This window comes from Tachyglossus aculeatus, chromosome 2 (genome assembly GCF_015852505.1).
Source record: "Tachyglossus aculeatus isolate mTacAcu1 chromosome 2, mTacAcu1.pri, whole genome shotgun sequence".
NCBI classification, from domain to species: domain Eukaryota; kingdom Metazoa; phylum Chordata; class Mammalia; order Monotremata; family Tachyglossidae; genus Tachyglossus; species Tachyglossus aculeatus.
In genome coordinates, this window is record NC_052067.1 from 51,522,353 (window position 1) to 51,548,416 (window position 26,064).

At 46.1% G+C, this 26,064-nt stretch overlaps 1 protein-coding gene across 1 annotated transcript in view; it reads left to right on the forward strand.

The window, feature by feature from the left end:
• Positions 1 to 26,064, forward strand: part of BMPER (BMP binding endothelial regulator) — a 223,944-nt gene that overhangs the window by 170,937 nt on the left and 26,943 nt on the right. Inside the window, exons 12-13 of the mRNA XM_038770108.1 lie at positions 1,929 to 2,258; positions 12,001 to 12,337. Coding sequence (XP_038626036.1) covers positions 1,929 to 2,258; positions 12,001 to 12,337 — 667 coding nt within the window. The remainder of the gene's footprint in view (positions 1 to 1,928; positions 2,259 to 12,000; positions 12,338 to 26,064) is intronic.

Here is a 26,064-nt window from a genome sequence, read left to right on the forward strand (position 1 = left end):
TCTTTGAACTTGTACTGCATGTGTCCTTGTTCAAAGAAAGCAGAATTGGGATCAGACATTAATCTCTCCAGATATCCAAACAAACTCTCCTTATTTTCACTGTGTTGCATCAAGTTGACATATGACGTGCCACGATGTAACAACAAAAAATAACATTGCTCTACAGAACATGCAAGAAATGAAAAACAAATATTTCTTTTGGATCTTGCCGGTGCTCTCGATGAGCAGACTCATCTCTAAATGTCATGGTTTCTTGGAAGTTTGATTCGTAATCATTCAAATGACAATAAAGAGATGGGTCTACGGGGTGGGAGAGTTACCTAATTCCCTGAGCCTATCCCGTTACTTGCCTCTTCCTGCCCTTCCTTTACATAGGCAGAAAAAGTAAAGCAGCATGGCCTAGTGGATAGAGCACAGGCCTGGGAATCAAAAGGACCAGGGTTCTAATTCCTTCTCTGCCACTTCCCTGCTGTGTGACCTTGGGCAAGTCACTTTCATTTCTCTGTGCCTCAGTTACCTTCATCTGTAAAATGGGGATTAAGACTGTGAACTGTATGTGGGACAGGGAATGTGTCCAACCTGATTACCTTGTATCTACCCCAGCGCTTAGAACAGTACCTGGCACAAAGTAAACGCTTAACAAATGCCATAAAAATAAATGGTGCTAGAGGTCTGATTAAGTAATGCTATTTTGGACAATTTCCCTGTTTCCTTCCTTGTTTCCTGGACCCTTTTGAACTACGGTGGAAATCTGGACGAGGGAGGCAGAATTGAGGAACGTGACATCAAGGATCTTTGGAGAAAAAGGGACCTCATTTGGTCACTTTTCACCTCTGAGCATTTTCCCCTCACCCATAGAGGGGTTTGAAACACCCCTATTTTCAAATGTCAGACTGTGACCTCCTCTCTAGATGGTGAACTCAATGCGGGCTGAGAATGTGTCTTCCAACTCTCTTATATTGGACTTTCCCAAGCACTCAGTACCGTACTCTCCACACAGTAAATGCTCAATAAATGCCATTGATTGGTTGATTGATTGACAGGAGGCTGGGATCTGGGAGCACTGATCCAGTTTTGGACTGCAGTTCAGGGAAATCAGGCAACCAAGTGCATTGCTCCCATCAACATAACTCGTCCTCCTGTGCAGTTATCTTCCACCAATTAATTGTATTTATTGAGCGCTTACTGGGTGCCGAGCACTGTACTGAGCGATTGGGGGAATACGATACAACAAAGTTGGTAGACACGTCCCCTGCCTGTGTGACCCACCTGTCTGCTGTATGACCTTGAGCAAGCCACTTAACTTCTCTGTGCCTCAGTTACCTCATCTGTAAAATGGGGATTAAGACTGTAAGCCTCACGTGTGACAACCTGATTATATTGTATCTGCCCCAGCACTTAGAACAGTGCTTGCCACATAGTAAGCACTTAACAAATACCATAATAATAATATTAATAATGGGCTTTTGGTCATTTGGTCAATGGGTTCTAAATGTATAATGTAGAGGACCAGACAAGGGAATCTCAGGGAGAGTGGGGAGGGTGGCACCTCTGGTCTCACCACCCCTGCCCCTGTTTTCTGTTTGGTGTAATCCCTGGGGCAGATCATAGAACCAGGGGGGCTATGAGACCTTGTTTAGCCCTCGTCTTCTGCATTAGAGTCACAGGGCATGCGGTTGGGAAGAGACATTTCCAGCAGAATTCAGTGAGCTTGCAAAATGTGGTTAGAAAAGCTCCAGAATCCTGCTCAGTCCTTGCACATCAGATTGTTGACTTGGAAAACCATCCGTCTCTCCCCATGATCCTGGGCAGCAACCCCACCGTTCCCTCCCGGCTGGCATACGGGACCCCTTCCGGTTTGATAACTCTGCTCTCCGATGTCTCTCATGCCGGTTTTGATCTTGCTCTTGTTTCTCACTCACCTACAGAGCCCGGAGTTTGCACCGTGTTCGGAGATCCCCACTACAACACTTTTGACGGACGGACATTTAACTTTCAGGGAACGTGTCAATACGTTTTGACGAAAGACTGCTCCTCCTCTGCCCCGCCCTTCCAGGTGCTGGTGAAGAATGATGCTCGCCGGACACGTTCCTTCTCCTGGACTAAATCCGTGGATCTCGTCATGGGCGGGAGCACGCTGAGTTTACAGCAGCACCTCACCGTCAAGTGGAACGGAACCCGGATTGCCCTGCCCTCTGAGACGCCCCAGTTTCAGATTGACCTTGATGGCTACCTGCTGAAAGTGACCACCAAAGCAGGTGTGATCTCCTGGAGTCAGGCCGCTGGGGGCCTGGCGCCATCCTCCTCCTCCTCTTCCTTAATCGGTCGGTCGGTAGTATCATCCTCTAGCCAAGCAGCATGGCCTAGAGCACGGGCCCGGGAGTTGAAAGGATCTGGGTTCTAATGCCGACTCCCCTATTTATCTGCAGTGTCCTTGGGCAAGTGGCGTAACTTCTCTGTGCCTCAGTTCCCCCATCCATAAAGTGGGGATTAAGACTGTGAGCCCTGTGTGGGACAAGGACTGTGTCCAACCTGTTTATCTTGTATCTATTCCAGTGCTTAGAACAGTGCCTGGCACATAGAAAGTGCTTAACATCATCATCATCATCATCAATCATATTTATTGAGCGCTTGCTATGTGCAGAGCACAGTACTAAGCGCTTGGGAAGTACAAATTGGCAATATATAGAGACAGTCCCTACCCAACAGTGGGCTCACAGTCTAAAAGGGGGAGACAGAGAACAAAACCAAACATACTAACAAAATAAAATAAATAGAATAGATATGTACAAGTAAAATAGAGTAATAAATATGTACAAACATATATATATATATGTATATGTATATTTATATATACAAAATATATATATATATATATATATATATATATATACAGGTGTTGTGGAGAAGGGAAGGAGGTAAGATGGGGGGGATGGAGAGGTATTAACAAATACCACAGTTCTTATTATGAAGCTTGTGGCGGGTAGGGAATGTGCCCATCATATGGTTTTATCGCATTCTCCCAACTGCTTAGTACAGTGTTCTGCAAACATTAAGTGCCCAATAAATAAGATTTACTGATTGGACTGCAAAGCACTGTACTATGCATTTGGGCAAGTACAAGACAGTAAAATTGGGTAGTTGCGATCCCTGCCCAAAAAGAGCTTAAAATCTACAGGTGCAGACAAGCATTAAAATAAATTACAGACAGGGGAAATAGAAAATATGTAGCAGTGATGTGGGCCAAGCACTGGAATAGATTCAAAACAATCAGTCTCTGCTCGCAGTTAAAGTAGGAGGGAGAATGGGTATTGAATTCCCATTTTACAGGTAAGGAAACTGAGGCACAGAGAAGTGAAGTGACTTGCCCAAGGTCACACAACAGACAAGCAGCAGAGCCAGGATTAGCCTGACTCCCAGGCAACGTGCTCTTTCCACCAGGCCAGGGGTGCTCAGCCTGAGTAATTAGAGGCCTCTCGGGGATGCTTTGTGGGGGTGTGGCATTGCATCAGGCCCGCTCAATGGGCTACTGTCTCTGAGGGTACTAGCCAAATGGCTTCCACATTTTGTCTCATTCTCATGCTTCAGCGGCCACTGCATTCCCCAGATTGGCCCGGGCCCGTGTCCTGGTGCCATTCTGGGCTGTAAACAGGGTGCAATCTGGAAGCCTCAGACATCATCCGGCTCTGCCTCGTGTGGTTCTCCGTCTGCCAGAAAGGAATGCTGTCTAGTGAGCACCTTTCCACAAAACCAAGCAAACAAGCAGAGAGACACCCCTCGGGCTCAAAAGAGGCGCGGGAAGCCAAGGGGCCCATGTTTGAATTACCCAGAAGCCCCTCCACGGCTAACAAAAACAGGGTCTGCGCAGCAACTAATAATTATTTCCCAGCTGTGGGTGTGGTTGTGGGTGTCTGTCTACACACATCTGTTCCCCTGCTCCCTGTTCAAAGCCTCGACAGCCAGGATCTCCCTTTGAGGGTATGGGTGTGACCACCAAGGCAGGACCAACACGCCTTGCTTCCGTGTGGGAACACCGAGGCGATCTTCTGGTTGGCTGAAGCAGCTTTTCTGAAAAAGCCGGCCACTGTGGGGCCTTTGCCTTGTTTGACCATTGCCCCAACAGGACATTGCCTCAGAAAGGGCCGAGAAGCAGCGTAGCCTAGTGGATAGCGCACGGGCCTGGGTTCTAATTCTGACTCCGCCTCTTGTCTCTTTGTGTGACCTTGGGCAAGTCATGTAATGTTTCTGTACCCCACTTCATCTCTGCAGTGGGAAGGGCTCACCTCCTCCAGGAGGCCTTCCCAGACTGAGCCCCCTCCTCCCCCTCCCCATCCCTCGCCTTACCTCCTTCCCCTCCCCACACCACCTGTATATATGTGTATATGTTTGTACATATTTATTACTCTATTTTACTTGTACATATTTAGTCTATTTATTTAATTTTGTTAATATGTTTTGTTTTGCTGTCTGCCTCCCCCTTCTAGACTGTGAGCCCGCTGTTGGGTAGGGACCGTCTCTATATGTTGCCAACTTGTACTTCCCAAGTGCTTAGTACAGTCCTCTGCACACAGTAAGCGCTCAATAAAGCAGCGTGGCTCAGTGGAAAAGAGCACAGGCTTTGGAGTCAGAGATCATGGGTTCAAATGCCGGCTCCACCAATTGTCAGCTGTGTGACTTCGGGCAAGTCACTTAACTTCTCTGTGCCTCAGTTACCTCATCTGTAAAATAGGGATTAAGACTGTGAGCCCCCTGTGAGACAACCTGATTACCTTGTATTCCCCCAGCGCTTAGAACAGTGCTTTGCACATAGTAAGCGCTTAATAAATACCATTATTATTATTATTATTATAAATACAATTGAATGAATGAATGAATGGGAATTAAGACAGTGAGCCCCATGAAGACATGGATTGTATCTAACCTGATTCAGTTAGTTTGTATCTAGCCCAGTGCTTAGTACAGTACCTGACATATAGTAAGAAGTTAAAAAATACGATAAAAAAGAGCCACTCGATTTCTCCTGTTCCGTGTTTATATAATTATTAACCTCGTCATCATTAATTGTTAATAATTTTAGTATTTGTTGAGAACATATACTATTAAGTACTTAAGCAGATGGGACACAATTCCTGTGCCACAGGAAGCTCACGTCGAAGTAGAAGGGAGAACAGAGAAGCAGCATAGCGTAGTGGATAGATGAAGGGCTTGAAAGTCAGAAGGTCATGGGCTCTAATCCCGCCTCCACCACGTGTCTGCTGTATGACCTTGGGCACATCACTTTACTTCTCTGTGCCTCAGTTACCTCATCTGTAAAATGGGGATTGAGACTCTGAACCCACTGTGGGACAGGGACTGTATGGAACCTGATTTGCTTGTAGTGTGCCAAGCTTTACAGTGCTTGACGCATAGTAAGAGCTTAACAAATACTATTTAAAAAAAAAAGATATTGAATCCCCATTTTACAGGTGAGACAACTGAGGCCCGGTTAAGTTAAATGACTTAACCAGGGCCAAACAGCAGGCAAGTGGTGAGGCCAGGATTAGCGTTATCAGTGATATTTATTGAATACCTACTTTGTGCAGAGAACTGTACTTCGCACTTGAGGGATTAGAACTCAGGTGCTTTTTTCACTGGGCTGTGCTCCTTCTCTCCTTCCCTCAGGCTCTGGGGGAATTCATCCATCATTCGATGACAGGGGCTCAGGTTGGACTCTTTGAGTGCAGTGGGGACCAATAAATCAATCTTTCATTAGGGAGGCTCAGGTGCAGGTTTTTAGCCTGGGTCCCACCTTGGGGGCCAACACTGATCATGAAGCAGCCTAGCTTAGCGGTTAGAGCAAGGGCCTGGGAATCAGAAGGTCATGGGTTCTAATCCAGGCTCTGCCACATGTCTATTTTGTCACCTTGGGCAAGTCATTTAACTTTTCTGGGCCTCAGTTCCCTCATCTGCAAAATGGGGATTGAGAGTGTGAGCCCAATGCGGGACAGGGACTGTGTCCATCCTGATTAACTTGTATCTATGCCAATGCTTAGAACAGCGCTTGGCACACAGTGAGGGCTTAATGAGTACCATAATAATAATAATCGTGGCTGAATGCAAGGCATGGTGACTGGGGTAATGCTGGTGAATAGGAATTCGGGCAGCATGTTTTGTAGGACACGGAAGTTTCTATTTGTTCTCTCATGACACCGTGATGGCCGATGGGGGTGATTGAGTCTGTCCTCTGTCACTTTCTTTGGGAGGGCAATTTTTGGCACCTGTCCATCCTCCCTTGTTTTATGTCATCAAGTCTCCTCTGACCCATAGCGACACCATGGAATATCTCTCTCAGATTGCCCCACCTCCAATCGTTCTGGTAGTGGATCCTTAGGGTTTCCTTGGTCAAAATACAGAAGTGGTTTACCATTGCCCACTTCCGCGCCATCCTTCCTGCAGCAAGCAAAATCCCAGGGTGGAGGGCCCAGCTCAGGCCTCTCTCCCTCTTCAGAGTCGAGGTGGCAACATTTTGTGTCCTTTGTAGAACAACACAGCCAGGCCAGGACTCCAGGACAGTCATTCACAGCCTGTGGGGGGGCTCATTGACTGCCGGCTGAGCAAATTGTCTTCACTTGAGGCAGAATCAATTAATGGGTCAGTCTCAATCATATTTATTGAGCACTTTCTATGTGCAGAACACGCTACTAAGCTCCTGGGAGGGTACAATATAGCAGAGTTAGTAGACAAGTTTCCTGCCCATAATGAGGAGGTACAGCATGGCCTAGTGGATAGAATATGGGCTTGGGCTGGGTTCTAATTCTGGCTCTGCCACTTGTCTGCTCTGTGACCTTGGGCAAGTCACTCCACTTCTCTGTGCCTCAGTTACCTCATCTGGAAAATGGGGGTTAAGATTGCAAGCCCCATGTAGGATAGGGACTATTTCCAACCTGATTTGCTTGGACTATTTCCAACCTGATTTGCTTGTATCCACCCAATCGCTTAGAACAGAGCCTGGCACATAGTAAGTGCTTAATAGTAATAATTATGGAATTTGTTAAGTACTTAGAATGTGCCAAGCACTTTTCTAAATGATGGGGTAGATACAAGGTAATCAGGTTGTCCCGCGTGGGGCTCACAGTCTTAATCCCCATTTTACAGGTGAGGTAACTGAGGCACAGAGAAGTTAAGTGGCTTGCCCAAGGTCACACAGCAGACAAGCTTAACAAATACCACAATTATTAATATTATTAATGAGGTTCTTACTGTTAACGAGCTAACAGAAGGCACTGAATCCCTCACAGCTCAGAGGCATGGATTCTGTCTACCTGAACAGCCTGCTTCATTAAGGATTATCTGTTCTGGGCTACTTTTGGGTGGGATAGACTTACCAAACGGAACACGATTCCAGGGATTAGACCTCTCCAAAAAGCCAAGCCAAACGCATAAGCATCTTATTCATATCCAGTCTGGGGAGGCAAGATGGATTGTATTATGGTATTTATGTTCAGTTTTCAATTTTCCCCTCAAATTCATTTCTGTGAATAATTCTTTGAGAGCCCATAATGCCCAGCTTAACTGCTTCCCCAATTAGCTTGCTGGCTCCTGCCTCCTCTTAATTTTCATACTGACCCAGTCGATCAGTGGACCTGGTGAACTGCCCAAATACTTCATTTAAAGACCACCTCAGAGCATCAACCTCTAAGCTCGAGTTCATTATCTTGAACATAAGTAGCTATCTACCCATGGAACCATCAAGACGCTTACCTCAACAAACAGGACAGAGTTAAGACATAGGTTTTATGAAAATAATAGTAATAATAATTATGGTATTTGTTAAACGCTTACTATGTGCCAAGCACTGTTCTAAGCACTGGGATAGATAAAAGGTAATCAGGTTGTCCCACATGGGACTCACAGTCTTCATCCCCATTTTCCCGATGAGGTAACTGAGGCACAGAGAAGTTAAGTGGCTGTCCCAAGGTCACACAGCAGACAACAGGCAGAGCCAGAATTAGAACCCACGTCCTCTGACTCCCAAGTCTGCGCTCTTTCCACTAAGCCACACTGCTTCTCTGGCTTAGTGGAAAGAGGACTTACTGGAAAGAGCATCCTTAGTGGAAATGGGGCTAGGTTAGTGGCTTGGGAACTCCCTGAATACAGGGGTGTGAAGAACCCAGAAATACTAAGAGCAGTAGAGGAAATCCTAAGAAAGGAAGCATAAATAATGATTATTTCATTCTTTACTGCTGTGACAATCTGTCGCCACAGCTGGTAAGAGCTTTTTTTTTATGAGAAGAGAGAAAAAGTGAACTAGTTAATGTGGCTGGACTTTCTTGTCCAGAGCACTTCCTTCTCCTTGGAACAGATATCAATCAACCAGTCAATCAGCATTATTTAATTGACCGCTTACTGTGTGTAGAGCATTGTACTAAGCACTTGGGAGAGCACTAGTGAATTGGTGGACATGTTCCCTGCTCACAATGAGCTTTACTGGATTAGTAATAATACTGATGGCATTTGTTAAGCACTTACTCTATGCCAGGCACCATACTAAGTGCTGAGCAGTAATTGTGGTGTTTGTTAAGCGCTTACTTGGTGGCAGGCACTGTACTAAGTGCTGGGGCAGACACAACAAATCGGGTTGGTAGTGCAACTACCTCACGTAAGTTCTGTGCTATAAACTCTGTTTTAGTCATGTGGCACGAGACTCCATTTAACAATAATAATTGTGATATTTGTTAAGCATCTGTTAGGTGCCAAGCACTTTGCTAGGCACTGGGGCAGGCAGAATATAAGCAAGTTGGAGCTGGTCTGTTACCCACACGGGACTGACAGGATAAAGGGGAGGGAGAAAAGGTAACTTTTCTCCAATCTGTAAGGATAAGGAAGCGTGGGAGGCCCAGAGAAGTTAAGCAATTTGCCCAGTGTCACACAGGAGCCAAAGATCTCAGGCTTTCCAGTTCTGTGTACTTTCCACTAGATTACACTGTTTGCTCCCTCCAAACTCTGAATGGGGCCGAGGGGATACGATAACACTCTCACTTGAATACTCTGAAAAAGCTCAAAATGCAAATATCAGCTCTTTGGAGGTTCGGGTCTCTGAACCACCATCATTTCCCTGATGTGATTGATTCCTATTTTGCATTCAAGTGGCAGGGGTTGGATTTGAGAATTGCATTCCAGCCCCTGATCAGCATTCCAACTGATGGAGTCCAGGGTGTAGGCTAACCCTTCTGCGGTCTGCCTTGGATCTGTTTCATCCTGATGTTGCCATCTATCCATTTGAGAAGGTTAAATCCCCCAGCTGCCTCCTGCTTTCTGGTTCAAGGCCCAATCTCTCTCCCCTTTCCTGGCCTTTATGATTACCAGCTTCCCCTGATCTCCCAGGGAAGCAGTCTCAAAGCCTTCCCAGAAAGGGAATCCAGTCGCTCTTTGCTGTGGCTCAGCTGGGCTCTGGTGAGAACAAAATGAAAGACTTGTCTCTGGGAGAATCTCAAAGGGATAGATATGAGAGGCACGTGGGGAACAGAAACTGTCTGTGCCATTAACCAAGTGCCATTTTTTCAGGCCGTAATCACATATTGAAGAGGCCACTTCTCTTTAATGTGACGGTTACGGAGGGATGGGGCTGGGGGAGTGTTTCACAGCAGGAGGCTACTTGAGCATAAATCATCTTTTACTCTTCCACCTCGTTTGCCCTCTGTGTTCCCCTGAGCCTCAGGAGTTTAGAGAGAGCTAGTGCGTCCCACAAAACTCCGGGAATATGATCACCCACATAACTGGCTGTGCTTCACAGCTCACGGATCGCATGGCCCTGGGCTCTGTCCCTGGCAGTGACTTGAAGCAGGGTGGCTTTAGTGGATGGAGCACGGGCCTGGGAGCCAGATCTGGGTTCTAATCCCGGATCCACCACTTCTCTGCCGTGTGACCTTGGGCAAGTCATTTCACACCTCTGGGCCTCAGTTACCTCATCTGTAAAATGGGGACTAAGAGTTTGAGCCCCACATGGGACAGGGACTGTGTCCAACCTGATTAACATGTGTCTACTCCAGTGTTTAGCACATAGAAAGTTCTTAACAAGTACCATTATTATCGTTATTATTAACCAAATGCTGTTTGCTGGACATTTGCCCTTATGGCTTTGGATATCCATCCAACACCCATTACTTTTTTCCCCCCCTCTCCATTATTTTTATAAATGGTACTTGTTAAGTGCTTCTGCTGGCAGAAGTGCTTCTGGGGCAGATGCAAGAAAATCAGGTTGGACACAGTCCCTGTCCCACATTGGACAGTCTAAATCGGAGGGAGGAGGATTTAATCCCCATGTTACAAATGTTTCTCATTGAGAAACAGGGAAGTTAAGTGACTTGCCCAAGGTTATTCAATAATAATAATGATGATGATGATGATGATGGTATTTGTTAAATGCTTATGAGGTGCCAAGAGCTGTACTAAGAGCTGGGGTGGATACAAGCAAATCAAATTGGACGCAGGCCCTGTCCCATGTGGGGCCCAAATCTCAATCCCCATTTTACTGATGAGGTAACTGAGGCACAGAGAAGTGAAGTGACTTGCCCAAGGTCATGCAGCAGACAAGTGGTGGAGCCCAGATTAGGACCCATGGCCCCTGATATTTCCACTATGCCATGCTGCAGTGGAAGAATTAAGATTACAACCCAGGTCCTATGACCACCCCCCGGGCTCTTTCCACTAGGCTGCCCTGCTCCTCCATCTCTAACTTTCCCACCAGTGATGCAGCATGGATAGAGCACAGGCCCGGGAATCAGAAGGTCAGGGGTTCTAATCCTGGCTCTGCCACTTGTCTGCTGTGTGACCTTGGGTGAGTCACTTCACTTCTCTGGGCCTCAGTTACCTCATCAGTAAAATGGGGATTGAGATGTGAGCCCAACATGGGACAGGGACTGTGTCCAATCCGATTTGCTTGTATCCACCCCAGCACTTAGTACAGTATCTGGTACGTAGAAAGTGCTTAAGTACCACAATTACTAAAAGAGTACAAACCTGGGAGTCTGAGGACCTGGGTTCTAATCCTGACTCTGTGTATGTGTGACCTCGGGCAAATCACTTAACTTCTCAGGTTCCTGAGCTGTGAGATGGGGATTCAATACCTGTTTTTCCTTCGTCTTAGACCGTGAGCCCTGTGTGGGGTAAGGACTATGCCTGAGTTTGTAACTACCCCAGCGCTTAGCACAGTGGCTTGGCCCATAACAAATGCCATTATTATGGACTGCTTGTCCATATATCTGTTCAAACTCCTTTTTCCCTTCCTGATATTTTTGTGCATGCACAACTTCCTGAGAGAATGTTGTTCATGTGTTTTCCACTTCACTGGGGGAAGAAACATTTCATTTTATTTGTTTGGAATGCCCCTGCCCCCCCCAAGAGCTGCCCTGCCAACGCTGTGAGTTTTGGTGAACCAGAATTCTGCATTTTCCTTGGCTTCACCCTACCATGCCCTGAGGTGATTCTTTGTCCGGGAAATAACCGACCTTTGAAAGCCAAATCCCTTTACTTCTGAAAACTCTAACCCTGCAATATCAGACAAAGGTACTTCTGGCCTGAAAAATAAAAGTGTTTATTGAGTGAATTCTGCACTCAATCTCAAGCAGAAGCATGTAGTACAGTGTTCTGCACAGGGAAAGTTCTCAGTTAATACCATTGATTGAAAGTTCTCAGTAAATACCATAGATTTCCAGCATCTCGATTTAAACAATGGCATTTATTGAGTGCTTACTTTGTGCAGTGCCCTGCACTAAGCACTCGAGAGAGTACAATTCAAAATAGTTGTATTATACTATTTGGGCTCCTGGAAACCCAAAAATCATTGGTGTCTGAGTCCCCTGGGCATGGGGTGATGTCCACAGCCCAAATCACAGGGCTTGCAGGGATGGGGGCTATCAAGAAGTTTGGAAGGTAAGGTCATGGACAGCAGCTTGGGGGGGACCCGTGAAGCATGAGCCAAAAGGAAACCATGAGTTTCTTTTCCCTTCCCTTCCCCACCAGGCTTGGAAATCTCCTGGGACGGGGACAGCTTTGTGGAAGTCACGGCCGCCCCGCACCTGAAAGGCAAACTCTGCGGGCTGTGCGGAAACTATAACGGGCACAAGCGCGATGACCTAATCGGAGGAGACGGGAACTTCAAGTTTGATGTGGACGACTTCGCTGAGTCTTGGCGGGTGGAGTCGAACGAGTTCTGTAACCGGCCCCAGAGGAAACCGGTGCCCGACCTCTGCCAGGGCACAGTCAAGGTCAAACTCCGCGCCCACAGGGAGTGCCAGAAACTCAAGGCCTTGGACTTCCAGACCTGCCACTCCACTGTAGACTACGCTAACTTCTACCGGTATGTACAGCCTCTGGTGGGCAAGGGATGAGGGAGGAGAGGAAGTGTCTGGGCCCGAGCCCTTTATCCAGCCCTGGAGAGGCCCAGCTGGGGAGACCAGCGGGCAGGGACTGGCTGACCTGATAGTGAAAGACTTGTGGAAATTGCAGGGTCACTGTGGAGGTTTGGCTCTGCCCTAGGCAATCCGGAACCCTGGCCCTTCCCTGTGGCCCCAAACAGGGAGAATTCCTGTTGTCTTTGGGTGGAGACTCTAAACTGTATGCTCATCTTCTAGATTGGAAGCTTGCTGTGGGCAGGGAATGCATCTGTTAGAGTGATAATAATAATTATGGTACTTGCTAAGTGCTTACTCTGTGCCAGGTACTGTGATAAGGGCTGGGGAAGATACCAGTTATTCAGGTTGGACTCAGTCCCTGTCCCACATGGGGCTCACAGTCTTCATCCCCGTTTTACAGATGAGGTAGCTGAGGCACAGAGAAGTAAAGTGACTTGCCCGAGGTCACCCAGCAGACATGTGGCAGGGCCGGGATTAGAACCCAGGTCCTTCTGACGTCTAGGCTCATTCTCTACCCACTAAGCCATGCCGCTTCTATTGTTATAGTGTACTCTTCCAAGCATTTAGTACAGTATTCTGCACACAGTAAGTGCTCAATAAATGCAACTGACTGACTGACTGAATGATGAGAGCGGTTTGGCCTCAGGGCTGGTGCAGTAGCTTTCTGGTGGCCGTGTGGTCCTTGAAGATTTGGGGATTTCCTCCTCAGCAGCTGTTCCCCGGGGAAAATCCCCAAGGAGCACCTTGATGAACACCAAAAATCCATCCTCGTGTTCACCGCCTCCCCTGCCCCCTAAGGCAGAGATGGCCACCCTCAGACCGTGACTCTGTGGGTATCCTGGTCACACTCCCGCCTGACCACTGTCCAGATTCAGACCTGGGCTATCTCTGTCAGTAGGAAGCCAAGCAAGGGGAATTCCCTGGGCCTCCCCTTTGAGGAGCGCAGCTTCCAAAAGATGTTCCCTGCTCCACCTCCGCCGATCAGTGGAGATTCAGGGCCTCCCAGAGGTTCAAGACCCAAAGTCTGAACCGTCATGGGGCTTCCTCTCCCATCCTCACACCATCCCTGTGAAAAAGGGTGAGGAGGGTACTGCTATCTGCATTTTATAGGTGATCATCTGAGGCCCAGGGAGGTTTAAGCAACATGCCTAGGGTCACTCAGAAGGTGAGTGGAAAAGGTGGGACAAACTCTAACCTCTTAGATTCCTAGCCCCATGCTCTTCTCCCTCACCGAACCTTTAGGATGGTGGGGCCAGGGAGCATGTCTACCGATTTTTTTATAGTGGCCTCTCCCAACTGCTTAGTACAGTGCTCTGCAGGAAGTAAGTACTCAGTAAATTCCAATGACTGACTAATTAAGCAGTGTGACTAAGTGACAAGAGCATGGGTTTGGGAGTCAGAAGATGCAGGTTATAATCCTGGCTCCACCACTTAATAATAATAATAATTATGGTATTAAGTGCTTACTATGTGCCAAGAACTGTTCTAAGTGCTGGGGTAGATACAAGGTAATTGAGTTGTCCCACGTGGGGCTCACGGTCTTTATCCCCATTATACAGATGAGGTAACTGAGGCACAGAGAAGTTAAGTGGCTTGTCCAAGGTCACACAACAGACAAGTGGTGGAGCTGGGATTAGAACCCACATCTTCTGATCCCAGGCCCGTGATCTTGCCACTAAGCCACACTGCTTCTCTCTTGTCTTCTCTGTTACCTTGGGCAAGCAACTTAACTTCTCTGTGCCTCAGTTAACTCATCTGTAAAATGGGGATTAAAACTGTGAGCCCCACGTGGGACAACCTATCCTGTATCTACCCCAGCGCTTAGAACAGTGCTTGGCACATAGTAAGCACTTAACAAATACCATTAAAATAGCAAAATCACCTTTAGAAATATTGAAACTAGTATTAGCATTATTAGTATCTATTAAGCACTTACTGTGGGCAGAGTACTCTGCTGAGTGCTAGGAAAGAATAAACAGGTGGGAATTAGACTCCATCCCTATTCCACAGGGGATGGGGGTAGGGGTGTGGAGCATTCTCACGATCCTAGGGTTTAAGTGGGAAGAAGGAATTGGAGGCAGACACATCAGGAATGATGACACATTAAAACGCCAAGCAAATAGACAAAATAGGCTCAAAGTCTCGGTGGAGATGGAGGAATTTGAGAGAATGCCTGACCAATTTTCTCCCTGGCCTGGCAGACCCAGAGCTTGCTGGGAAGGGGGACCCTTGCTCATGGGATGGAAGGCAGTGCTTACACGGTACTTTTCTTTAGCGAGGATGGAGGGGTCCAAGTGTGCTTGGGAGCACCCTTCTTTCCTTTGCGTCTCTTCTGATGTCATCAAGGAACATTTACAGGTCCCTTGGAAGACAGCACAGCTACAGAATGGGTAAATCCCACCCAGGCACTGCTGATGGAAGGATGACTACCTTGGGTGGAACTTGGTGGAGGCAGGGAGAGTGATACAAAGAAATAGCCAGAACTTCCAGTTCCTTAATGCTGTTCCAAGTGCTGTACAATCAATGGTATTTATTGAATGCTTGCTGTGCGCAGAGCACAGAACTAAGCTCTTGGAAGAGTACAATTCAAGAGAGTTGGTAGATATGTTCCCTGCCTACAAGTAGCATGGCCTAATGGAAAGAGCATGGGCATGGAAGTCGAAGGACGTGAGTGGTAGTCCTGGCCCTGCCATGACCTTGCTTTGTGGCTGAGCACGTCAGTTAACGTCTCTGTGCCTCAGTTCCCTCATCTGCAAAATGGGGATTCAAAACCTGTTCTCCCTCCTACTTAGACTATGTGTCCTATGTGAGACTCACTGATTACCTTGTGTCTAATTATCTTACTACAGTGCTTGACATGTAGTAAGCGCTTAACAAATACAACTATTTATTATTATAGTCTAGAAAGAACTATATAGCGTCTGAAATCAACTTTGGTCAGAAAGGCCCCCTGTCTGATAATTTGGCTGATAATTTGTGAAAAATGTGTTCAGCGTTTCTCAAAATCAAGATATCTGGGGGAATTCTAGGATCACACAGTGACTTCTAGTTTTGTAATGAATGCCAAAAATCAGTCAGTGGTACTTGCTGCTGATTCTCCTGCGGACTGTAGTTTCCGTTTCTACTCTGCAAGAAAAAAAAGTGTCAGTATTGGACAGCTAAATTCCCTTAAAGCTTCTGTATGTGTTCACAACAGATGCCAACTCACCTGCCTAGGACACTTTTCATATTTTATGTACATATTTTTAATTATATTTTATAAATGATTTATTTATATTAATGCCCCTCTCCCCCTCTAGACTGCAAGGTTGTTAAGAGCAGGGAATGTGTCTGCTTATTTTGTTGTACTGTACTCTCCCAAGCCTTTAGTACAGTGCTCTGCACATAGTAAGTACTCAAGAAATACGATTGATTCATGTTTAAGAAATGGTTTTCAGGCTTGTCGATTTTCTTGTTTCCATTCAATTCCACCTATCACATCCTTATTTGGTTTGCAAATAGCATACTTAAGACAATGTAATGAAAATGATTTGGTTTAATTAATTAACTGTGAGCCACATAATTTCATTATCACCCATGTTGTAAGAGCTCTAATTGGCTGCACTGTAACTCAGCCCCTGCTGTGCTAATTGATGGGGCTCCAATTATGATCTGGTATAAAATTATTCGATCTTTTAAAGTAGTGATTCCCTGTAGTAATTGAGGTGTGGGAGTGGTCTTCTGGTCTGCACGTATCTACCCACTCTGCGTCTCATTCAGTCATTCATTCAATCATTTATTGAGTGCTTACTGAGTTTAAAGCACTGTACTAAGTGCTCGGGAGGGTACAATGCAACAGTGAGCAGACACATTCCCTGCCCACAGTGAGCTCACCATCTACAGGGGGAGACAGACATTAATATACATAAATAAAGGAAGAAGGAAAGGAAGGAAGAAAGAAAGAAAGAAAGAAAGAAAGAAAGAAAGAAAGAAAGAAAGAGAAAGAAATCATTTATTCATTCAATTGTATTTATGGAGCACTGTACTTACTGATACATATGTATGTGGTGTGGGGCTGGGAGGGATGATTAATGAAGGGAGAAAATGAAACAGAAGGGAGTGAGAGGAGAGGAGAGCTTAGTCAGGGAGGGCTTCTTGCCTTCAATAAGGTTTTGAAGGGGAGGAGAGCAGTTATTTGTCTGAAAACGGTAACTGGGTTGTCACTGGGCCCCAAGAGAGGTTCCATTTACGAACAATAAAGAGTCATTTCAGGGTTGCTCACCTTCAGGCAGTGTTACGGAAAAATCCTTTCCAATCATTGTATCCCTTACCTTCCCGATATTCCCCAGAGAAGTTAGGAGGCTCCGGGCCCTAATTTGCAGGTGAGTTAGCTGAGGCCCCGGAATTTCAGTGAACCTGCTCTGGGCTCTCAGAGAACTAGGGGTGGAATATCTGTGATTCCATTTGGGAAAGTTTGAGCATCAAAAACCAGAGAGCATTTTGGGAAGGGTCAGCCTGGGGCTGGAGGAGATGTATTGCATTTGGTTAACGAAGGATGACTTTGGCTTTGTTGTTTTTCAGTACTCCAGCCCTGAGAGGGGGGAATTTCCCATTTTACAGATGAGAAACCTGAGGCACCTCTTGAGGGTCACTATTAGATGAGGGAAGAGCTGGGATGCTCCCTCTCCTGTCTATCAGGCTGGAGACAAGGGTCTATGTTTAGGAGACTTTGGCAACCGAGAGTTTTCTCATCCCCTTTCCCTGCATAATCCTGAGACTACATTGGGAAACCTGAAAAAAAGAAGAAAACCTGACTAGTTTTTGTCCATTTCTCTGCAGTATCCAGTGAAAGGCTCTTTGAGTTTTTTCTTCCTTCATCTCTCCTGAATCCACTCCTCATTCTGGATCGATCAATCAGTCAATGAATCAGTGGGATTTATTGAGCTCTTTCTGTGTTCACAGCACTGTATTAAGCACTTGGGAAAGTACAATGCAGTTTGTGGAGTTAGTAGACATGTTCTTTGCCCACAAGGAGCTTGCAATCAAGAAGGGAAGGCAGACATTAAAATAAATTACAGATCGGGGAAATAGGAGAAAATAAGGATATGAACACAACGGTTGCAGGGATGAAGAACTGGGGAGACTCCAGAAAATACTGGCTTCCTCTCAGTCTTAACGCAGGCCTCATTCAAGAACAGAAGCCTGTAAGTTAGTGTTTAGGCCTTGGGGTAGCATCTGATAAGCAGAGAGATGACAGAAGGACTGGTGAGAAGAGGCAATTCTCTGCCCCTCAGAAAGTGCCAGAGAGAAAATAAAAATTATAATTATTATTATTATGGTATTAGTTAAGCACTTACTATGTGCCAGGCACTGTACTAAGTGCTGAATTAGATACAAATAAGGTTGGACACAGTCCCTTGTCCCACATGGGGCTCGCCGTCTCAATCGTCATTTTAAAGATGAGGTAACTGAGGCACAGAGAAGTTAGGTGACTTGCTCAAGGCCTCACAGCAGGCAAGTGGCAGAGCAGGATTAGAACTCTTGACTTCCAACCCCATGCTGCTTCTCTGAGGTCCAACCTTATCGAGATCCTCTCCTGCCACCCCCACAGAAAGAAAGAACACAAGGGACCCTGGATTCTGGGTCGAGGTAGAGACCCAGCAGACTGCTCCCTCAGTTTCCCTCATGTGGCTACTCTCTAGGGACTAGGTAAGGTGAGCTGCCGGCTGGGACGTCAGTGGTTTCGCAGCAGCAGGGAATTTTGGGAAGAGAGCGTACCAGGTAAGTAGAGGAGCGAGAGACCCAAGGAGCCTGTGAAAAATACAGCTTGGAAAGGCATATTCCTCCTGCCTCAGGAATTTGTTATATAAACTCTGCACTGCGCCTCCAGGAATTCCAGACAACTGAGATCCAAAATGCCATAAAGCCAATAGATTTATATCACCACCGCCCCCATTATTATGAAGTTAGGCTAATCCACAGTATTTGGAAGCCGCTGGGCTCTCATCAGCATTAGCATCACTTGTGGTAGAGGATTCTTCTTCCCATCAGGGATATTTAATGCATTTCCAGGTTGAACCTATGAGCCAGTCCAGCGGGGAGAGTACCAGATTTCTGTCAGCTTTCCCTAGAAGTTTCAGAAAATGTACCAAATATTCCAGAATTGACACTGTCCCAGCTAAATGGGTCAGGTACTTTGTACTGACCCCTTCCCCCGACACACATACACACACACACACACATGACACACATATACACAAACACACACTCACACACACACTACCCCTACTCCCTTTAAATGTTTCGCCCACTATTTCCAAGTTGGTGTTTCTTCAGTCCACTCAGTCTAGGTACAATGACATTCCATAATGTTGGAGGACTTTAACTCCACACTGTCCTTCTCCCTCTTCCTCTAGACTGTAGGCTCACTGTGGGCAGGGAATATGTCTGTTGTTGTATTGTGCTCTCCCAAGTGCTTAGCACAATGGTCTATGACTGACTGACTGAATGAATAAATGAACACCCACTATCATAGACCCAAGGGAGAAGAGGAAGAGTCAAAAGCTTGAGCTGGTTTTCCAAGGTCTCCATAAGAAAGATTCTGGTCAATCTCCTAATAAGACAGATCAACCAATTAATGAGACTGAGAGGACTTGCTGAATTAGATTAGACATTACCCTGGATCAAGTGTTGGAGTTTCCAGGGTAGCTTCCACTTCCTTCCCCATTCTATCTCCCTTTTATCATGTGAATCATCTGGATTCCTTCTGAATTAAGCGCTCCTCCAGGAGTGACCCTGGCCCAGGCCTTCCCCCTCCAAAATCTGGGGGGCATTTATTTAGCATGATTTTTAGGTTAGTCTAGGGATACACTACCAAAATGCTGGCAGATGGAAGTGGGACATTCTGGGAGAGATGTGTCCATGGTGTCGCTGTGGGTCAGAGATGACTCGGCATAGAACAAGAGAAAGGGTGTCTTTAAATCATTTTTTCTGCTCCCCATATTATATTTACTATGCCTTTCTATGTACCCTATTTTCTACTACCTGGTGTACTCTCCTATGTACTTAGTACAGTGCCTTCCACAAAATAAGTGCTGAATAAATACAACTTGCATCTGTGTGTCTGCCAAAATAGAGGGAGCTCCTATTTGGAGGTCGACCGTCTTCTGACAATGTAAAAAGTGTCTCCCTGGCACGATTTTAAAAATAACAATAATCGTGGTATTTGTCAAGCACTTACTATATGCCCAGCACTGTATTAATCCCTGGGGTAAGTACTGGTCTGACACCATTCCTGTCCCCCATGGGGCTCACAGTCTAAGAAGGAGGGAGAACAAGTATTGAATCCCCATTTTACAGATGAAGAAGCCAAGAGTTAAGTGACTCACCCAAGGTCACACAGCAGGTAAGTGGTGAAGCCAAGATTTGAACCTAGGTCCTCTGTTGGTCTCAACCCTGTGGGCATCCAGTATGTCACTCGGAAGCTCAGTCCCTAGTAAATGAAAACAGACCAACCACCCCATCAGAGACTCTGGCCTAATGGCAAAATTTCTGGGGTTAGCAAGTCTGAGGCTGAAAGGGACCCCTAGAGGTCATAATAGTAATAATAATAATAATAATAATAATAATAATAATAATAATAATAATAATGGTATTTCTTAAGTGCTTACTATGTGCCAAGCACTGTTCTAAGTACTGGAGGTTACAAGGTGATCAGATTGTTCCACAGGGGGCTCACAATCTTAATTCCCATTTTATAGATGAGGTACTGAGGCCCAGAGAAGTGAAGTGACTTGCCCAAAGTCACGCAGCAGACATGTGGCGGAATTGAGATTAGAACCCATGACCTCTGGCTCCCAAGCAGATAATATTCACAAAGGTATCTGCTGAAGGAGAAGCCTCTTTTGACCCCCAGCAGAGTAGATAGAGCACTGGACTTGGAGTCAGAAGGTAATGGGTTCTACTCCTGGCTCCACCGCTTGTCTCCTCTGTGATCTGGGCAAGTCGCTTCATTTTTCTGAGCCTCAGTTACCTCATCTTTACAGTGGGGATTGTCCCATCTGATTTGCTTGTATCCATCCTGGCACTTAGAACAGTGCCTGGCACATAGTAAGTGCTTCACAAATACCATAATAATAATTATTGTTATTAAAGGAAGCAGCTGAACCTGCATGCCCCTCAGAGGGGAAGATCCTCTGAGAGCTGAAGTCTCTGTCTTGGCAGGCAGTGGTGGAAGGTCTCTGCTCCGGAGCGTCTCTCCTGCCCAGCCCAGTGAAATCAACTGAAGTATGGAGCACTGACAGTGGAAAGAGAACGACAGAGACACAGTGAGAGAGCCAGAGAGAGAAGGAGAGGGAAAATCAGTCACATTTATTGACCACTTACTATTTGCAGAGCACTTCACTTTCATGAATTCATTCAATCGTATTTATCGAGTACTTACTGGGTGCACAGCACTGTAATAAGTGCATGGGAGAGTACAAAATAATAAACGGGCACATTCCCTGCCCACAATGAGCTTACAGTCTAGAGGAGAAAGTACAAGATAACAGAGTTGTAGACACACTCCCTCCCCCACAGTCTAGAGAGGAAGACTGACACTAATGTAGATTAAAAAATTAATGGATACATGCATGCTTGCTGTGGGGCTGAGGGAGGTGAATAAAGGGTGCAAATCCAAAGGGTGTTGCAGAAAGTAATGGGAGAAGAGGAAATGGGGTTTAGCTGGGGGAGGCCTCTTGAGGAGATGTGCTTTTAATAAGGCTTTGAAGGTGGGGAAAGCGATCATCTGTCTGATACGAAGAGGGAGGGCGCGAGGGAGGGCACTTCAGGCCAGAAGGAGGACACGGGCGAGGGGTCGGCAGTGAGATAGATGAGATTGAGGTACAGTAGGTTTGAGAAGGAGAGGAAGAAGGCTGGAGAGGCTTCTACATTCCTGAGTCCTCCTACGAGCTGGTTTGGGTTTGGAGAATATCCCCGAGCATTAAAACCAAAGCTCATATGTGAAAATCAACTAATGAAAGGCATTTTTCTCTTGGCCGGGTAGCCAGAAGGAGCAGCGGGGGAGACCGTTAGCTGATCCCGGTATTCAGGGTCTCAGATGAGGGGCTCGGCTCTGCCAGAGAGGATTGTGCGTGCCAGGGCACGTCAGCAGCTGCTGTGATGGCCGTGCGCTCCTGGGAGCAGGTGGGGTTGGACTTCCCTGCTGACAGGTGGGTGCTGACCTGCTGGGCTGTCCTAGCAGAGAATCCGAACTGCCTCCTCTGTAGCAGAAGTCTCTGACCGCCTCCCATACCTGGGCAGCACTGGCCTCTCCCAGTCAGCCAGTCGGTTGTATTTATTGAGCACTTACTGTGTGCAGAGCTCTGTACTGTGTGCTTGGAAGAGTAAAATAGAACAAAAAACAGACCTGTTCCCTGCCCACAGTGAGCTTGCAGGCTAGAGGGGGAGACGGACATTCATATAAATAAATCAATTACAGGTATAATAATAATGGCATTTATTAAGCGCTTACTATGTGCGCAGCAGTAAAGTGCCTAGAGCGTGGGCCCGGGATTCAGAAGGTCATGGGCTGCTGTGTGACCTTGGGTAAGGCACTTCACTTCTCTGGGCCACAGTTACCTCATCTGTAAAATGGGGATTAAGAGTTTGAGCCCTGGGTGGGACAGGGATTGTGTTCAACCTAACTTGTATCTATCCCAGTGCTTGGCACATAGCAAGCGCTTAACGATTACCATAATTATTATTATTATTATTATTATCACAAGTGCTGTGGTGCTGGGAGTCCGGGTGAGTAAAGGAAGCAAGTCAGGAAAATACAGAAGGGAGCGGGTGAAGAGGAAAGGAGGGTTTAGTCAGGGAAGGCCTCTTGGAGGAGATGTGCCTTCAGTAAGTCTTTGAAGGTGGGGAGAGTAATTGTCCTTTGGACAATTCCAGGCTGGAGGCAGGATGTGGGCGAGGGGTTGGTGGTGAGTTAGATGAGATCAAGGTACAGTGAGGTGGTTTGCATTAGAGGAGCCCCCAGGATGGTTGGGCAACGTTTCCCCGGTTCTAATTCCGGCTCTCCCACTTGTCTGCTCTGTGACCTGGGCAAGTCGCTTTACTTCTCTGTGCTTCAGTTACTTCATCTATAAAACGGGGATGAAAACTGTGAGCTCCTTATGAGACATGGACTGTGTCCAACCTATCTTGTATTTACCCCAGAGCTTAGTACAGTGCCTGGCACATAGTAAACACATAACAAATACCATTAAAAATAAAAAAGAGGAATTTGAGAGTGGGAGGCTAGAGGCAAAGAAGATGTGCCAAGGATGATCTTGGGTCCTGGCTCTCTCTGTCTCAAGTTTCCAGCATCTGTCTTGACTCCTGCTCTCCCTCGTTTCACAGTACGACTGTGGGGAACATGTCTGCCAACTCTCTTGTATGTTCTTCCCCAAGCATTTAGTACAGTGCTCTGCACCCACTTCTTGTCTCGTCTTATGCCGTCAAGTCATTTCCGACCCATGACAACACCGAAGGCACATCTTTCCCAGAACGCCCCTCCTCCAACTGCAATCGTTCTGGTAGTGTACCCCTAGAGTTTTCTTGGTCACAATCCAGAAGTCGTTTACCATTTCCTCCCTCTGCGCAGTAAACTTGAGTCTCCCCCCTCGATTCTCTCCCATGCCACTGTTGCCCAGCATGGGTGAGTTTTGACTTGTAGCAGATTGCCTTCCACTCGCTAGCCACAAGCCAGGAGTAGAATGGGTAGGCCTCTGCTTGACTCTCCCTCTTGTAGCTGAGACTGGTAGAGTACTGGAAAAACCCCAGGCTGCACCCAATTAACACTCAATAAAAATAATTGATTAATTGAAGACCCACCTCCTCCTTGAGGCCCACCTGTCTGAACTGCCACATCATGGCTCCTGAAATTACTTATGTGAATCTGTCAATAATGGTATTTACTGAGCATCTACTCTAAGCAGAACACTTGGAAGAACACATTACAAATGACTTAGTGAAAATGACCGTGTCCACGAGGGGCTCACAGTAAATTTCTGTATAGCTACAGTCTGTATGTATTATAAGTTTAACATTCATTTCCCTCATGTGTAGAGGCAGGGTAGGTTGGTACTGTTTCTTTTACTAATGTTACATGTTCCCAAGACCCATGCATATAGGCGCTCCATAAAATGATCGTTATGATACTGGAAGAATCCCACAGCACTTATGTACATATCCATAATTTATTTGTTTATATTAAAGTCTGTCTCCCCTTAAAACAGTACGCTCTTGGTGGGCAGTTACCTCATCTGTAAAATGGGGATTGATACTGTGAACCCTTCATGGGACAGGGACTGTGTCCAACATGATATGCGTGTATCCACCCCAGTACTTAGTACAGTGCCTGGCACATAGTAAGCACTTAACAAATACCATAATTATTGTTATCATTATTATTATTATTTCTAACTGCTTGGAAAAATACAGTGGATGCTCAAGATGTGTTCCCTGCCCTCAAAGAGTTTGCACTGTACTAAGGAGCAGCAGATAATAATAATAATATATGTGGTTTTTATTAAGTGCCTACTACGTGCCAGGCACTGTATTAAGTGCTGGGGTTGACACAAGTAAATTGAGTTGGACACAGTTCCTGTCCCACATGGGGCTCACAGCCTCAATCCCCATTTTACAGATGAGGTAACTGAGGCCCAGAGAAGTGAAGTGACTTGCCCAAAGTCATGGAGCCAGAGGTGAAGCTGGGAGAAGAACTCATGACCTTCCAACTCCCAAGGCCTGTGCCTTAACCGCTATGCCAAGCCTCAAGCAGGATATCTGGGCATCTCCTTCCAGACGTAGACGGCAAGCTCCTCTCTCAACTGTAAGCTCACTGTGGGCAGGCAATGTGTCTGTTTATTGTTGTGTTGTACTCTCCAAAGCACTTAATACAGTGCTTTGCACACAGTAAGCACTCAATAAATACGGTTGAATGAATGAATGAATCAAGCGTGGCTCAGTGGAAAGAGCACGGGCTTGGGAGTCAGATGTCATGGGTTCTAATCCTGGCTCCGCCACTTATTGGCTGTGTGACTTTGGGCAAGTCACTTAACTTCCCTGTGCCTCAGTTACCTCATCTGCAAAATGGGGATTAAGATTGCGAGCCCCACGTGGGACAACTTGGTCACCTTGTATCCCCCAGCACTTAGAACAGTGCTTTGCACATTTTAAGTGCTTAACAAATACCATCATCATCATCGTCAATAATTCAGGTAATGGTACCAGATCAAAAATGTAAGAAGAAATTGATGTAGCCTGCACAGGGCCAAATGCAGGACATAAAGAATGGTAACAGGTTTCCAATCAATTAATGGTACTAATTGAGTGTTTACTGTGTGTACATCACTGTATTAAGTACTTGAGAGTGTACAGTGGCACAGAGTTGGTAGACACGTTCTCGTTGTGAGCAGGGAATGTGTCTGTGTATTGTATTCTCCCAAGCGCTTAGTACAGTGCTTTGCATGCATTGGTAGACATGTTCTCGTTGTGAGCAGGGACTGTGTCTCTGTTTTATTGTATTCTCCCAAGTGCTTAGTACAGTGCTCTGCATGCAGTAAACCCTTGGGAAATACAATCAAATGAAAGGAGCTTAAATGCACAAACCAGGTAGCAACAGTGCTCGTTGACACAGATGGTGGGAATGAAGATAGCATTCCGGAGTCAAAAATTCATTCTATAAGCAAAGCAGTCAGCCAGCGCAAAACGTGGAAACATTACTTGAAATTTCCATTCGTAGCACTGTGATGGTAAAAACGTTTCTGTCAGATGTACAAGTTCTGAAACAATGCATTTGGCCATCTGACCACGGACCATTTCCGGAGCTGGATACTGGCTTTTTACTGTTGTGCGATGTGAAGATTTTCTATCTATTGAGTTGGAAGATCTGACAGACTTCGCCAGCCCGCTGCTGAAAGAAAACTGTTTCGTTTTTAATTGCGCTTTCTAGGATAAGGGTATTGTAAACATGATCTCTCGATCGGAAATATTATGTTGCAGTCATTATACACTTGGGCAGCTGGGGATGTGAAGTGTTACATATTTCATGTGTGTTAAGCTCTTGCTATTAAGCTTGAATACAATTACAGTTTGTTTCACTTCCTATGTCATTCGAATATACTTTACACACTAGGAGTTAGAAATATCTGAACATTCTTGTAGATTTATTTATTTATTTTCCCTTATTTATGGTATTTGTTAAACCCTTACTATGTGTCAACAAGATACAAGTTAATCAGGTCGGACACAGGGGGCCCACAGTCGAAGTAGGAAGGAGAATAATTTTTCATTCATTCATTCAAACATATTTATCGAGCCCTTGCTGTGTGCAGGGCACTGTATTCAGCCCTTGAAAAGTACAATACAGCAGTGAAGAGAGTCAATCCCTGCCCACAACGGCCTCACAGTCTAGAAGGGGGAGACAAACATCAATACAAGTGAACAGGCATCAATATAAATAAATAGAATTATAGATATGTAAGTTCTGGGGGGTGGGAAGACGAGGGGGAAGAGCAACGGGAGTGAGTCGTGGTGACTAGGAAGGGTGAGGGGAGCTGAGGAAAAGGGGGGATTAGTCTGGGAAGGCCTCTTGGAGGAGGTGAGCCTTCAGTAGGTTTTTGAAGTGGGGAAGTGTGATTGTCTGGAGGATTTGAGGAGGGAG